The sequence below is a fragment of the Geospiza fortis genome, unplaced genomic scaffold, assembly GCF_000277835.1.
Source record: "Geospiza fortis unplaced genomic scaffold, GeoFor_1.0 scaffold130, whole genome shotgun sequence".
Classification (NCBI taxonomy): domain Eukaryota; kingdom Metazoa; phylum Chordata; class Aves; order Passeriformes; family Thraupidae; genus Geospiza; species Geospiza fortis.
Genome location: NW_005054300.1, coordinates 3,887,218 through 3,901,843, shown reverse-complemented (window position 1 = coordinate 3,901,843; position 14,626 = coordinate 3,887,218). Strand labels below are relative to the sequence as shown.

General features: G+C 40.4%; 2 protein-coding genes across 5 annotated transcripts in view; one reads left to right on the top strand and one right to left on the bottom strand.

Moving 5' to 3' along the window:
* The first annotated feature begins 5,632 nt into the window (after positions 1 to 5,632).
* SFR1 (SWI5 dependent homologous recombination repair protein 1) lies at positions 5,633 to 9,597 on the top strand. Of its 4 annotated transcripts, XM_031063980.1 has the most exons (5): positions 5,633 to 5,775; positions 5,926 to 6,012; positions 7,400 to 7,515; positions 8,616 to 9,002; positions 9,123 to 9,597. In XM_031063980.1, the coding sequence occupies exons 3-5, from the start codon at positions 7,420 to 7,422 to the stop codon at positions 9,312 to 9,314; spliced, it is 675 nt and encodes a 224-aa protein (XP_030919840.1). In that variant the 5' UTR covers positions 5,633 to 5,775; positions 5,926 to 6,012; positions 7,400 to 7,419; the 3' UTR covers positions 9,315 to 9,597. The 4 variants fall into 4 exon arrangements, with proteins under 4 accessions (XP_030919840.1, XP_030919848.1, XP_030919835.1 ...); XM_031063988.1 differs by lacking the exon at positions 5,926 to 6,012; XM_031063975.1 differs by having other exon boundaries at positions 5,633 to 6,012.
* Positions 9,598 to 10,151: 554 nt separating this feature from the next.
* Positions 10,152 to 14,626, bottom strand: part of CFAP43 (cilia and flagella associated protein 43) — a 42,416-nt gene continuing 37,941 nt past the window's right edge. Inside the window, exons 36-38 of the mRNA XM_031061316.1 lie at positions 13,279 to 13,359; positions 12,225 to 12,378; positions 10,152 to 11,584 (exon numbers count right to left, since the gene is read on the bottom strand). Coding sequence (XP_030917176.1) covers positions 11,427 to 11,584; positions 12,225 to 12,378; positions 13,279 to 13,359 — 393 coding nt within the window. The 3' untranslated portion in view covers positions 10,152 to 11,426. The remainder of the gene's footprint in view (positions 11,585 to 12,224; positions 12,379 to 13,278; positions 13,360 to 14,626) is intronic.

The window sequence follows — 14,626 nt, the reverse complement described above, 5'->3', positions numbered from 1 at the left end:
GGCTTTCCCACACAGTGTGAAACACACTCATGAGGCAGCTGCAATTCCAGTATCCTCAGCACCACATGAAATAATAACATTAGCTGACTCCATATGCCACGCTTCCACTAAAGCTCCATCAGGACAACAGATTCTGCTTCCCTTCAGTTCAGAAGGAACTTTCTGAATGACTTCAAATGTCACAAGGGCTAAGCTGCCTTTCCGCAGGAAGACAACACAACAACAGTAAAAATAATATGACAGTAGTCACTTGAACCCCCAGAGGTTGTAAGAAAATATTACACACTCATCAGTAAAGCTTTCTGTATATTTCTGTATACTTTCTGTACACTTCTGTGTAGAGAAAAAGGCTTAAAACACAGTTATTTCAGATAGGAATATGAACTGAATTTGCACTGAAATTGCTTTAAAAAGCAATACAGGTCATAAAAAATTTATTTTTTAACAAGCCATGACGAGCATAAACAGCATATTTCACTCAAGAAAAAGGCAGAAGTCAAAGAAGCTTCACTGTCCATTTTACTTGCTAAAGGAAATGGCACTGAAGACAATTATGTTGTCTTCCCTTTAGCTGAGTATTTTGGGAGAAGGGATGATAAAAGAGTATTTATTGAGTTCCTATTGGTTTTGAGTATCTTAAATCTTTTGAATTTTAAGAATTTGCCTCAACCTTTACTTTAAGAAGTGACAGTTTCATACTTGCTCACAAATTTTGGTGAATTGCCAGCCTCACAATTCTGAGGCAGCTGTCCTTAGACATGTGATTTGGTTTGCATAAATATTCGACAGACATATCCCCCCATCTCACAACAATCATGCACACTTGAAACGTTACACTGGTCATTAACTGTATGGAAACCAGGGGAGAGCTTTAAGCCAGCTCTCACTCACTTGTGAGCCTGATTTGCCACATAAGGTGGTGGTAGTGCCCAATAACACTGCCACATTGAAATCTCAGCCCTCTAGATATGACTTCATTCTCAGCAGTATAAGAGATGGAAAACAGCCACGACGAGCATTTTAATATTTCATCCTCAGGAAAAGACTCCTAAAATTTTACTTTATAAGGCTTTCTCTAGCCTCAGGTAAACGATCTAATTAATTTCCAGGGAGGAAGTTTATTTTTAAACTTTGCCTGCTGATGCTGCAGTTTGGTAGGGTGTGCTCAGTAGAATGGTAATTCTAAAACAAAAAAATAACCAGTGGTGCTGCTGAGATGATGACGAACACTGGTCACTCATGTCTGCACTCAGAGCAACAGGGAAACCACCAGAAGTTCAGGAAACAGGAGAAGTCTCCATCTCTGCTTACATGCTCACTGGACGACTTATTTGGTACACCACTTTAATACACTGGGTCCCACGAAGGCCTCCAAACTACAGGTAACTGCTCAAAGCAGCTTGTCTGCGCTTGCAAATAAACCACGTTCACTTTTTCAGCTTCACCAATTCCAGCGTACAGATAAATGTGAGCAACCCAAGAGTTATGTGCACACAGCACAGAGTGAACTCTTATAACAGGTATATGAGAAAAACAACTCTTGAAGCTCTGTTACAATTAAAATACTTTTAACACAAAAATGTACTCAGACCATCAGAGATGGCAAAAGCTGTACTGGGGACTAGTTGGGGCAAGGGCTTAGATTTAAAAGGCTTGAATTTTCTTAAAATAATGATCAACCAGTTCTCCAGCAAAGACAAGAACAATGAAGGTCTGTTTATTGTTTCCTTCGTCTGCTACAGTCTCATAAAGACTTCACACTGTAATCTTTGACTTGTTATGTCAGAGAAGATCCCACAGGCACAGAAATAAGAGACAATCGTATGCTGACCCCTTTTATTAGCACCGTGCCTCACCCACTTGGTTATTCACACACGCAGCAGTGAGAACTACACTGCTCATCTCATCTGGCTCTTACATTATCTTTTGTAATGGCAAATTGCTGTGCCCCTCAGCTACAATAAATCCAGGCAGTTTTTCTTTTCAAGACAGGTACCTCAAGAATTGCAAGCCACAGATGTAAAGCAGACAAAAAAAATTTACTTTTGGTTTAGCTTATGCTGATGTCATTCTAGAGACTTCACTTTTAGTTACTGGCCATTTGCACCATTATGAGAGCAGAATCCATCTCCCAAGGACAAGTTTTGTTATAGTAAACTGGTTTTACTCCAGCTGGTCTATAAAGTCCTTCCCTTGGTATATCTACGTGGCTATAAGCAAGTCAGAACATCTTTCAGAGAAGTGAATTGCAGCCAGCAAAACCACAGCCCTAGGCTGATGCAGAAGTAGGTAGGGTTTTAAAACTCTCTGCAGCAGTTGGTGGTTAGGCACATAAAAGCACCCCACCCTCCTGCCCCAGGCAAGGGAGAATATGCAGACAGTGCAGAGTGTACCTCGTGCATCAGGATACATCACTTGGCTTTAAACAAGATCAACAGATTTCAGAAAATGAGAGAAGGGGTAACACATATGTGCCTTAAGACGTGTTGACTAACATCCCAGATACTCAGTGGCAATGTTTAGGGGGAAAAGGCCTGGTTGTTGTGCCCAGCAAAATGCTAAATGGAAGTCTTGTGATGCCCCTGACACTCTGGAAGAGAAGGACCCATAAAGCTCAAACTGGAGTTTCTAAACTCAAAGCCAATATCCTTTACTATTACTTCCCATTTTGGCTTTGCTACTACACAGGATGCCCATAGGGGAATTAAAACATGTCATTGTCCTGAGAACACTGATGTGTCAGCCCCAGTGCTCTTCTGGTACCACAAGATAATTGACAGGGTACATAGATAATATCTTTCAACTGTGCAGCCAGACTGGTGTACACTTGGAAGAAAAAATAATCTGATCACTAAAATGTCAACACAAAAATACCAAAGAAAATAAAACCAAGGAGCACATTTTCCTTTTGGTTCCTTGGGGAAACTAATTTCTCTGACGGGAAGTGGTATGTTCAGCAAATAGAGATCAATAATTTTATTGCCCAGTGCAGAATTTCCTACACTTTTTTCAATTATTTTGCTTACCCCAAACTATTCTGTCACAAGAGAAATCAAAGAAATCAAACAATAGCATTACAGTGCTTAATAAACACTGTATTGCTATGAATGTTCTACTGTGTGCACATACCGATGATCTTAGCTGAACAGCATGAGAAACACTCTGCAGAGGGCCATAAACATGCCAGAATCAATGACACATGGATAATCTGTTTTCCTCAAGGGAAACAGATGAGCAGTTTTTGAGAGGAAGGTTTCAGTCTGAATCTGGCTTGCCAATTGAAGAAAACATAATATCCATCACTATTATGTTTCTGCAATAGAAATACTGGATAGTGCCTGATGAGACTCCAGTTGCCAGCTCTGTCAGAGGCTTCCAGCCAAATGTTGGGTGAGCCGTGTTTTTGCAGTACTGTGTAAACACCAGGTAAATTCACAAGTAAATGGAGTAAACACAGCTAAACACTTAATACCAACCTGAACAAGACCTTTTCCTAGAGTCACTGCCCACTAGTGAATACTGATGACAATATTTCCTTTCCTCTACTCTAGATGTAGCACACTAAACTCACACACCCAACATGTGGCACCATTGCTCTGTATTCCCAGTCCCAAACAATCTGTCATCTCACTTGGGGTGGGGCACACGGGCGTTGCTCTAATTAAGGGCAATGATAATGCACAGGATGACTTCTTCATGTGTTATGTTCCTGTAAAATCTTACTGGAATCTCACCTGGCAAATGATCTAAAATCTCAAACTTGCTGTTTTTCTTGTGCAACTCATCTGTTAACATGTCTGTACAACAGAGCATGAGTAATTTAAAGTAGGGACCATCCTTGAGATTGAAGGAAATACTCTGTGAACTTGGAGACATGCCATCACAAAGCTCCAGAGTATCTGAGATCCAGCCTTCTTTATAAATTTGCAGCAGAAGTTCTATTAGCACTTTTGCTGTTGCAACCAGGAGTCTATTTTTAACATATTTAAAAATTAAAATATTTATGACACTAAATTAAAGGGCTAAAAAACAAACTCAAACCCCAAAAAGAGGCAGATTTAAAAAATGCTTCCAAACTGCCTCAACACGTGGGGTATTGTTCAACAGGGTTTTTTTGGTACATGGTTACAAACCATAGTACAACACCACATAAGGTAAATTCCCACATTTGCTACTGAGATTATTTCTAAATCAATTTTACCCACAGATAAAATCTTATACAAGGTGTAACCTTGAGGCCTCAAGTTCTCAGATTTCCCAAACCAGCTTGTTGCAGATGGGCTTTGAATGCTTTAATACCCTTTACTGTAGGTAAGTAAAAGGGTGCTATCAACCCTGTCAAATCCTCTTTGAAGTGTGTGAATCTATGAAAACTCATGGTAAAAACCTCAGCAACTGCTAACATGTTATCACACCTACAACACTCAATGCTTACTCACCTCTCAGCTCAAGACTGTCTCTGGTCTCAATAGACATAGGGTTTACACAAGGTGAAGAGAAAATAGAGTGTCCTCATCTGCAGCAGTGAGGACGAACCAGGCAGGAAATTAATGCAGTCCTGACACACAAGCCAAGGGCATGATCCAGGCATGTGGGTGCCTGTACCCCACGTGCAGCTCTCTGCACAGCTGCGTGAGGCATCGAGGCACAGCTCGGGGCTGTTCGGCTGTGGGCAGTGTGGAGGAACCACAGGGACACCATCCCTAAGGGCTGGGAGCTGTCGTTGCTATGGCTTCCTCAGCTCATCCTATCAGTCCTGACTGTTACAACTGAAAAACATTTTGTACAAATCAGTTTTGAGAAAAGTAAATCCACATGGGGAAGCCAGGTGTGCAGCTGATAGAGATGGAAGATCACTCTTGCTTCAGCAGCATCTTTGAGTTTCAGGGAACTCTCTAACCCTGAACTGCACAGCGCAGCCACAGCTGGGATTGCTCCTTGTCACGGTCACAATCTCCCTGTTTCTCCAGTCAAATTTCTTCATTTTCTCTTCTTTCCCACAACCATGACAGTGCTACTCAGGTCACACATCTCCCAGTAAGTCCCTCAGTTACGCTTTTTCCACTTATGTGAGGAGACAGTTCCTGGGATAAAGGCTTTTGCAGGTTGAGGTGGAGAGCTGTAGTTCCATGGCTGTGACAAAAGGGCCTATTGTGCTATCCATGCTGAGCCAGAATCCCCCTCCTTGGCACAGGGACACTTCCAGGGACATTGTCTTATCGTCTTCAGCTAGGCCAGGGAAGGTTTAGGTTGGTCACTAGGAAAAATTTCTTCACAGAAATGGTAAGTGGAATTGGAACAGACTGCCCAAGGAGCTCCTGGAGTCACCACCCCTGGAAGTGTTTAAGACTGAACAATGGCATTTGGTGCCATGGTCTAGTTGACATGGTGGTGCTGGGTCATAGGTTGGATTCGATGATCTTTTCATCCTAACTGATTTTGTGAGGTGACATCTGACCTCGGCCCAGACCTCAAACATGGGTGGCGGGCCCACGCTGGCCTAAGAGACACAGCACCACCTGGCAAGCCCAGATGCAACACGAAAGCCTACGAGGCCCCAGGGGACGCTCCGCGTTTGCCACTCGCGGGACCGAGACCGGGACCGGAATCCCCCTAAGGCTCCGCGGGAAGGGCGGTTCCGCCGGGTTCTTTCCTCTTTCTCCCGGCTCCTTTGGGGTTTGTCCTCCCCCAGGGGCCTCACTTTGCTCCTCAGCCCTGCGAGTCGGTGTTGTGGCTGCGTTTCTGGGGTGTAGCACCTCAGCACGAGCTTCACAGGTCTGTGGCCGAGCCTATGGTCTGCCCAGCGTTCATCCTGCTTCTCTGCGGGTGGAAAACTAGCAAGGCAAAGCTTTAGTGTTAATGGTATTGTGTTAATAGAGTGTTAAAAGTATTGAGTGTTAATAGAGCCTTTTGTTGTTGAGACAGTAAAAGGAGTGAGTGCCTTTATATGACGTAGCTATAAGCAAGAAAACAGAGGACGTAGTTACAGACTACTCAAAGTGCAAAAGTCAAGTAAGTACTGAAAAGCAAAATTGTCTTTTCCCCTTCTAACTCAAATTTTCTTGCCGGACAGAATTTTTTGTGTGGTGAACAGCATTACTGGTTGAGAATGCCAAGGATTCTTAGCCGAAGATACAGGAAAAGGATTTTAAGAGTGCAGGAGATGTGTGTGAATATGCTGCCAAGTAACAGCATTAGCAAACTAGTGGAAAAAGTATTAGTTATGGTCATTTAAAGACGAATTTGCAGAGAATCATAGGATTGCTTGGGTTTTTAAAGCTATCTCTTAGGCTTAAAATAATTTTGCTCCTTGGAAAGACTTACAACATATTTGTGATATACAGTGTGCATAAGAATGATGTTGCTTTTTCTAGGCTCTTCCTTAGAAAAATAAATAATAGTATTAAACCTCTATTATATTTAATGGATGCTGTGGGCTTCCTGTTTAATTGATAGATTGCTAAAATACCCAATTAACTAGACTCTTTGCTAAGGTCTGTGGTTTTTTTTAAATCAAGTACCATATGTTCCAATTTTGAACAGCTGGGGAGGAATGTTGACTTCTAAGATAAATGAGGACCTCCATCCTTTGGTATCAAGCCAGGAAGACCAGGGTTGCTGGGCTATTAAGGTTCTGGCATACTGAAGCTTTGGCGGTTTTCACCTGTGAAGAGGCAGCCCCTTGTGCCGGCCCTCTGTTGCCTAGTTTTGGTTTGCAGGATTTTATTCTTGAGAGGCTTCTGTTTCAAAACTTGTAATTGCAATTTGCAGGTGAGTGGAGGTATAGCTGTTGATTTTCCAGCTGCATTCTGGTCATTAGTAGGTGGTTCACAATTGCTAAATGAAATTAAGCATTGCCAAATTGATTTGAAGTTGGTTCGTGCTGGGAGGTGTGACTTAACCATTTTAATTAAGGAGCCTTTCTGAGTGAGCTTGGGATGTTTCCTGTTAATCAAAACTTCCACCTGTATGAGTAATTACTTTTTTAAGCAGCACCCCCAGAAGGATCAAATGAGACTGGATTGTTTTCAGAGACCTGGATACCCAAGTATATTGTTCTATAGAAAAGATTAATTGTTTATATTTGTGGACAACAAAAACCATCCTGGCTCCACAGAGCTTTAGGAGTGAGGGAGATAATAATATATAAAATGGATAGTAAAGGATTTTATGGCAGTTAGTAGTGTCATGCATCCTCTCAAAGAAAAGCTGTTTGCAAAGCAAGATGTTACTTAGCACATGAAACAGTTGTGTAACTTATGCAGATGTCCTTTTTGAACATGCCAGTTAGAAAATAAGCCTTAGAATTTAATATTAGAGCTTTTTACTCATTTCTGCAACCAAGGGCTCATTATAATCAGGTGACAATGACACCATAATTCATTCTGTCATTTAACAGAAACAGCTATTCATCTTGAGATGGAAGAGTCAGTGCTGGATAAATTGCCATCTTTGTGCAGTACTCCAAAGGATTCTGGGGCACCACCTGCAGAGGGGACCAGTTCAGGGAAACAGGTATGAAAACTTCTTACTTTTCCAATAATATGATTGTTCATAGTAACAGAAATGCTTGTGAAATCATCCAGGAGTCAGAAGTCACTGAGATGCTGCTTGCTGGAAGGCTAGAGACAGGCACCTTACACCTCTAGCTAGGAGGCTGTGAAGGTAAGGAAGGCGCCTGGGGTACTTTGCTGTGAAAATGCAGATGCTTGCTGTGAATACAAAGTGATGGAGCAACATAACCCAATGTCATACTAATAAATTTAAATACTATATAGGGTGTGGGGTGCATTTTTTTGCTTTTTTCTTTTAACCTGTCATCTTCAGTTTTCTCAAATCCTGGTTTTCTGTGTTGCTGTGCATGCAGGATGACTTTCTGTGACTTCTGCCTGAGTGGAACAAAGTACAATGCTTTCAGTTTGTATATTCTCCATAGTGCTGAGCTCTGCTTTGGTCTTATCCTGGGATGTGAAATGGTGATACTGTCACACTCAGCATCCAGATCTATGCAGGACAGGCCTGGTTTGAAAGTATTCCATAACTAATCCCTCACTCCAGTATTTTAGTGCATTTTTATAAATAAAAATGTTAGACACAGATTATAAAAAATAGTTATTTTGAAGAACAAAAAATCTTTTTAGATGGTTGTGAAGTATCTCAAAGCATGAACAGGTCAAAACCATACAGGTATTTCTAATATATTCTAGAATACAGAACATACCTCCATTAAACCCTTATCTCCATTAAACTAGAGGGGAAATTGATAGCATATTTCAACTTGGCTAATTTTATTCTATATTTCTTTTACACAAACACTAGATGAGTAAGTTTGCCTCAGTAGAATACAGGATTTTGTCTAAGAAAATATGGAGCTACACCTTTCCAGATCTTGCAACTGTGTGTGCAAATACATGTGAGAGGAAGAAGTTGACTTTGTTCAAGTTTGTGAAGGCTATACAGAGAATTAGGAAGTCTGGCTTTACAATGATAGTTAAATATATTACACATTCTATGTAAATAATAATGATTGCTAAACAGTTATTTGAGATTTGATGGAAATTTAAGAATATTCTGACCGCCTGGGTTTTCTGAGTTTATTGATTTTGTTTTTTCAGCAAATGAGTGCAGCTCTGAGGGAACGATTAAGGAAAACAAGACGTTCATTTAATGCCAATTTTACAGTGGCAAAGCGGCTCAAAATAGACACTGAAGAAAAAGACACTGCTGGTGCTGCCACTGAATGCTTGCCAGAGACAAGTGCAGACTGTTCCAGGTTACAAGATGGTTCTGAAAACCTGGAAGGAAATGGCACTGGACATACATGTTTCAAAAGTCCCTCACAGGAGAGTGATCCCTGTGGATCAGCAGAGAATTTGGATGTGCTACAGGTTGATCTTGGTCAGCAACAGTCCCTTGAAGAGAAAGTAAAGCTAGAGAAACAAGTGCAGGAGAAGGAAGAGCTGCTTCGTAGGCTCAAAATGGTGAAGATGTATCGATCCAAGGTGAGGCAGTACTCACTGGTGTTTACTGTGGTGCTTGTGTATTGTCTCAGTTTAAGGCATTTTGTAAGAATATCTGCTGTCAGCAGGTGATGACTCTTTTTCTGTCTGTCCCAATTTCAGAACAACCTGTCTGAGCTGCAGGCTTTGATAGTGAAGTGGAGGAGTAGCACCCAGCTGATGCTGTATGAGCTGCAATCGGCCTTTTCTGCAGATGGCAAGAAAGTGAGTCTCACTCAGCTCATCGACACTTTTGGGTTAGAAGACCAGTTACTGCACTACAGCAGAACAGAAGAAGATTTTGTAGATGCATAATCTACAGCTGCAGAGCTTTCTTTGCACCGACACAAAAGCAGAAAAGACTGAATAAATTCTGATTGTGTCAGAAGTGTTGGTCAGACAATGGACTTTATGCTTTGAGGTTAGGAGGTTTTCTCCAGAGATACTTGTAAAGCTGTGTGCATACATACAGTAGGCACTGTAAAAGGCATTACTTAATGGAAAAGAAATCAAACTGGTGATGTTTTGGAGAATCTGGCTTAATGACTTGGTCAGTGAATTTTTATTTATTAAAAATAAAGTCATCGTTTAACAGGTAGAAAGAAGTCAATTTTTTTATTAGTCTCTGCATGGTTACTTGTATTCAAATAACTCAAATTGTCAATTCTGTTTATGTTCAGATGGGGATGAGTGCAGTTTGTTTATAGATACACCCATTTTACATGTCTTCCTGGTGCTAATGACAGCATTTTGTGAGTTAAGTGAAGATAACTGATTTTCATGATGGTAATATTCCAGAGCTGAGATAAGATGTTTTCGGGAATATTACCATCATGAAAATCAGTTAAGATGTTTTCACTAGCTTTAACTCCTACTGAGGAAAACATGTCATAATGCAGTTGCTTTCAGGTTCTGGTCCAGACAGTCTCTGCAGAGCTGCTGTCTCATAAGCATTCTGCCACAGCCTGAGGTAATAGAAGGGAAGGCAAGAAAATTGAAACCAGCTTTCTATTCTACTACATCTAGAGCCAAGGTGTTTTCTCTCTTCAAATAAATAAGAAAAACAAGGCCTTGTTTAATGGGATTGCTTCAAATACAGCATCATAAAGCTGAATAAATCTTTACAATTCCATTTATTCTCCAACAAATGCCTTTTTTGAAAGTTGTTTTTATTTAACTTGAAATTGCTTATTTTTTCATTATGGTACCTTTTGTTTTTTATTTGCCCTAAAATCACTGCTTCTCAAGTGTAACAATACATAAATCTTAATGACTATACAACTCTCCCTGCTAGGACTCTTGTTTTCTTACTGGTTATACCCTACCTTTTTTGTTTGCAGGTGCTATATCCTGTTACCTTTATAAGGGAGTAATTTCTTAGACAGCTCAAGAGAAAGAAAATCAAAGATCATACAGAACCTTTTAACCATTGGTAAGGCTCATTAGACTTCAGCCTGTACCTACAATTTGCTCTTAAGAATACTGACTCTTGCTGTCCAGGAAGAATTAATGCAGAACAGCCTTTATTGCAAATCACATTTTGAGTATTAAAGCACTGTTTCTGTGCCTTTTTAGGCATGTGCAAAAAGATGATGGTGCCTGGTGAAGAAGACAGTTATCTTCCCTGAAGTTGGAATGATGCTGCTTCTTTTTCAGCAGAAGACAAAAGGTCTTCTAGTGAAATGTAATTAGAATCCTTACAAATCCCAATTAGAGATGGCAAAGCAAAAAACATGTACAGGATCACAACTGACATAGTAGAATTTTAAGCTAAGATATCAAAGCTGTTGTTGCTCTCACAATGAAATGGGTTAAAATGTCATGTGACTTTTATGAAAGGAGGAGGATTGACCCACACCATGGAGCAGAGAAATAAAAAGCAGGGGGAATGCCCGAGAAGGTAGATCAGGCTCCAGCAGTAGTTAACTTTATCATGGGTTCTTTATTTTTCTTAGCTGTCGTGGAAGGAGCTGGCAGGAAAATACATTGCACCACAGTGTAAATGGGTGGAAGATGCCAGCAACTATTTCAGGAGGCCAGATGCTTCCAAACCTGGTTTTCCTGTGATTCTGCCCATGGCAGCAGCCACAGTTCCTGCTGGCTGTGGGTGATTATACCACAATAAGGCACAGCTGCCTTTGGGATGGGGCCAGCTTGCATACATGGCTGTTTTCTATAATGAGCTATATGGTTTATATAATAAAACCAGTAGAAATAAATCTCATCAACTGAAATATAACGGGGTTAAGATCAGGTGTAAAAAATACAAATCAGACAACTATGCATCTTTCAAATGGAAGTTATTTAAAGGAATTACAGAAGAAACAATTTGTGGAAAGAAAAGTTCAGGGAGAAGAATCAGCTGTCAAAACTCTTTTCCCTTAGATAAGACCATGTTATTATTAATCTATTATTAATCTCTGATTTTTAAATAATATGGAGTGTTCTTGGATTCCAACTTTCAAGTTCTGACTGAAGAACTGCAAGCTGTTTTTCCTGTTCCCTTATAAGGTTCCGTAGATATTTCTGCTTCACAATCTCTCGGTAACGCTGCCTTGTGATCTTTTCAGAAATATCCCGTGTGTCTGCAGAAAACAAAGTGTTAGTGTTAGCCTGTGCTCATAGGGGATGTAGTCCACATGGGACCTGTCCTGGGGTTATTCCAATTTCTGTATAAATAGGCAAGCATTTTAAAAAAGGCTCACAGTTGGGCTTAAGAGCCTTTATAGTACTGAATAAAGCAAAGTATTTCTAAAAGGCACTGGGCATGCTTTCTTTAGCTTCTAGCAAGTATCCACCGTGTTGCAAATCTGTGACTGTTTTCCACTAGTGGAAAGATCTCTGTAAGTTTTGCTAATAGTGAATACTACTCTTAGGTACACATTACTTTCTCTGTTCTCTTGGAAGGGTGGAAAGAAGCCCATTGAACAGCTCTCAGAAAAAAATGAAATCATTTGCCTAATGAAGTCATTATTGACTGTAATATTTTGACTTGAACATTTCCAGGAATTCAGCTAGCTTTGGTTACCAGAGCCACAAGAGTCTCCAGGTAACTCTTCAGTAACCAGGGTAGGTTTTGGCAGGAAGGACTCTGCTCATTGTGTAAATACATAACAGACAGGCATTCCTTGTCCCTCAGCTGATGGTGGAGAACAGCACTGTCCAGCCTTGCAGTTATTTTCTGAATGTTCTTTGCTTGTGCCTTAAGTGCCTCACTGGACTCACCAGCTGCCTCGAAGATGTGCATCCTTTCTGACACAGAGACAAGCATTTCCTTCAGCTGCAGGCTGAGCTCGTAGTTCTCCTGCTCTTTCAGACGGATGCACTTCTTCAGCTCTCTGACTTTTTTCTGGTGGTTTTTCACATTCTTCTTGTGCAACTGTCCATTTTGAGATGAATAAAGCAAATATATGAGGTCATACAAAAACTGTTCAGACAAATTTATAATTATAAAAAATTATAATTTTAAGCACTGTGTCACACCTTGATAAACTCTAATGTATGTTGAATTGACTAGTAGCACATGATAAGATTTGCTTTGGAAAGTGTCTTTCACACATGGTTTCTCAGTTAATGGAGTTCTAATTTAAGGAGCAGCCAAGGAATAAAGAGGTATAGGTCAGGTAGAAAGAGATATTAAAGATAAAACTTGAAAGGCAAAGGGAGAAAAGGAAGTCACTGGAATCAGTGAGTTAAGGACATGCTCTAAGCTGCTGAAGCTGATGGATGGGCTGTAAAGGGACAAGATAAATACAAAAGCTCGAAGAGGAAGCTGATGCCAACTAGCACAACTTGGAGAAAATTCAGTGAAATCACTTTAAAAAAAAGACAGTCATAATTTGAATGATGAAATACATGAAGTAGCCAGCAAATCAGATTGTTGTGTCTCTTATTTTGAACACAAAGGGGAAGGATACTTTGAACAGGCTGGTGCTCCTGGAGAGAAACATTAAACACTGAAGATGGAAAGAATGCTTCATTAGAAATGGAGGAGTGACTTTTATAGGCAGTGCTGTGTAAGAAATGATTAGCACATCTGCATTCAGATGTTCAGGGTAGGAAAGTATTTAATTCTAGTAACAGAGCAAGAAGACAGGCTTCATCTCTGCAGCAATCCATGTGTGATGACTGCTTCCAAACACTAGAGAGCTGCTGCTGTAGACAGCACAGCTCAAGCTGAGGAAACTATTGAAAGCCAGATGGACAAATACATGATATATCTATATTTATATCTATATATCTATGTGTCTCTCAGATGTGGTGGTTCCCTTGGATTTACCTTATCCATGACGCTGAGGCTCTGCTCCATCCCTGCTAGGTGCTGAGCAATGTGGGTGTCGTAGTTATGCACAGTTAGGAACTGAAAAAGTAAAACCAGAAAGAAATGATCTTATGCCTGTTCATTCGCAACAATTCCACCCTTCTATGAAGAACATCATACTATGTGGAACTCAAAACACTGGAATTCTGCAGTGGTAAAGCTTACTAGTGATCATAAATGGACCTTGTAAGGATATGCTTGGATGCTGTGGGAGTACTAGACTGTGCAGCTGTTAAAAAGGATGTTATCTATTATATATTTGTAATGGAAACAAGGGCCAAACAAGTTCGCTGAGGCTGTCAAAAAGCCCAAGCTATGCTTTTGCTTGTAATCTAAGCTAACATAGCTGGAGGCCTAAGGCAGTCTGTCTTTAGGCTACAGAGGAAATTTATTATTTTCTGTCTAGTGGCTTCCTAATCATTTTTACTTCTTTTATTGTTCTATTTGCATAGCAACTGACATATCAGTGAATTTATTGCTTTTTTTCCTTGAGCACACTGATACTAAAATACCTCTTTATCAAATGACAAATGGTAAACCCCATAATGTTTTATGGATCTTTAACAGCCAGTAGACAGGTTTCTGTAGATGTAGATTCATCCTTCCAGAGTACTGTCCCACCAAAGTGACAGGGAGAATCCTGTGGACTGTTCTAGTTACAGGAGGAGAAACAGGAAAGGCCCAGAAGAGGCTCCTTGCCTACAGGATTAAACTTCTTTCACTCACTGCTTCATTAACAGCCCTCATTCCAAATGGTCTCAAGTCCTTGCTCACACACATTTTTATAAGCCATCTTTCTTTCCATTCCTGTTGTTGGGGCATCTGTTACCTTGTCTTTCCCACTAACTCCATATTTCTAATCCAAAAGTGACCTAAGGCAATTCCCTCAGGGCATTCAAATTCTGATTAAACTGGTAAATGCCTTTACTATGGGCAGTTCAACTCTGAAGGGCAAGAGCTCTGCTCATCAGTTTAATGAATGGAGCTAATGGCAACACTGGTGATAAATTCACCACAAGAATTCTTCCATGCACTAAAATAACACCTCTTTGGAAAGCTGTTCTGGTGATTGGTGTTAGTCATGAAAGTCCTGTAGCTGTGATTCAGAACAAGCATTTTGTAGAGCAGCAATACAAATGAAGATTAGGCAAAACATATGTTTTGAATTTTCTTCTAATCCTTTGATTGAATGGCAATATCCTTACCTGCTGTCCAACACTTTCCTTTTCCTCTGTGCTTTATAGCTGTCCCCACTGCTGTATCTTCAGCCTACCCATCCTTCAACATCCCTTACTCCAAACCTTTA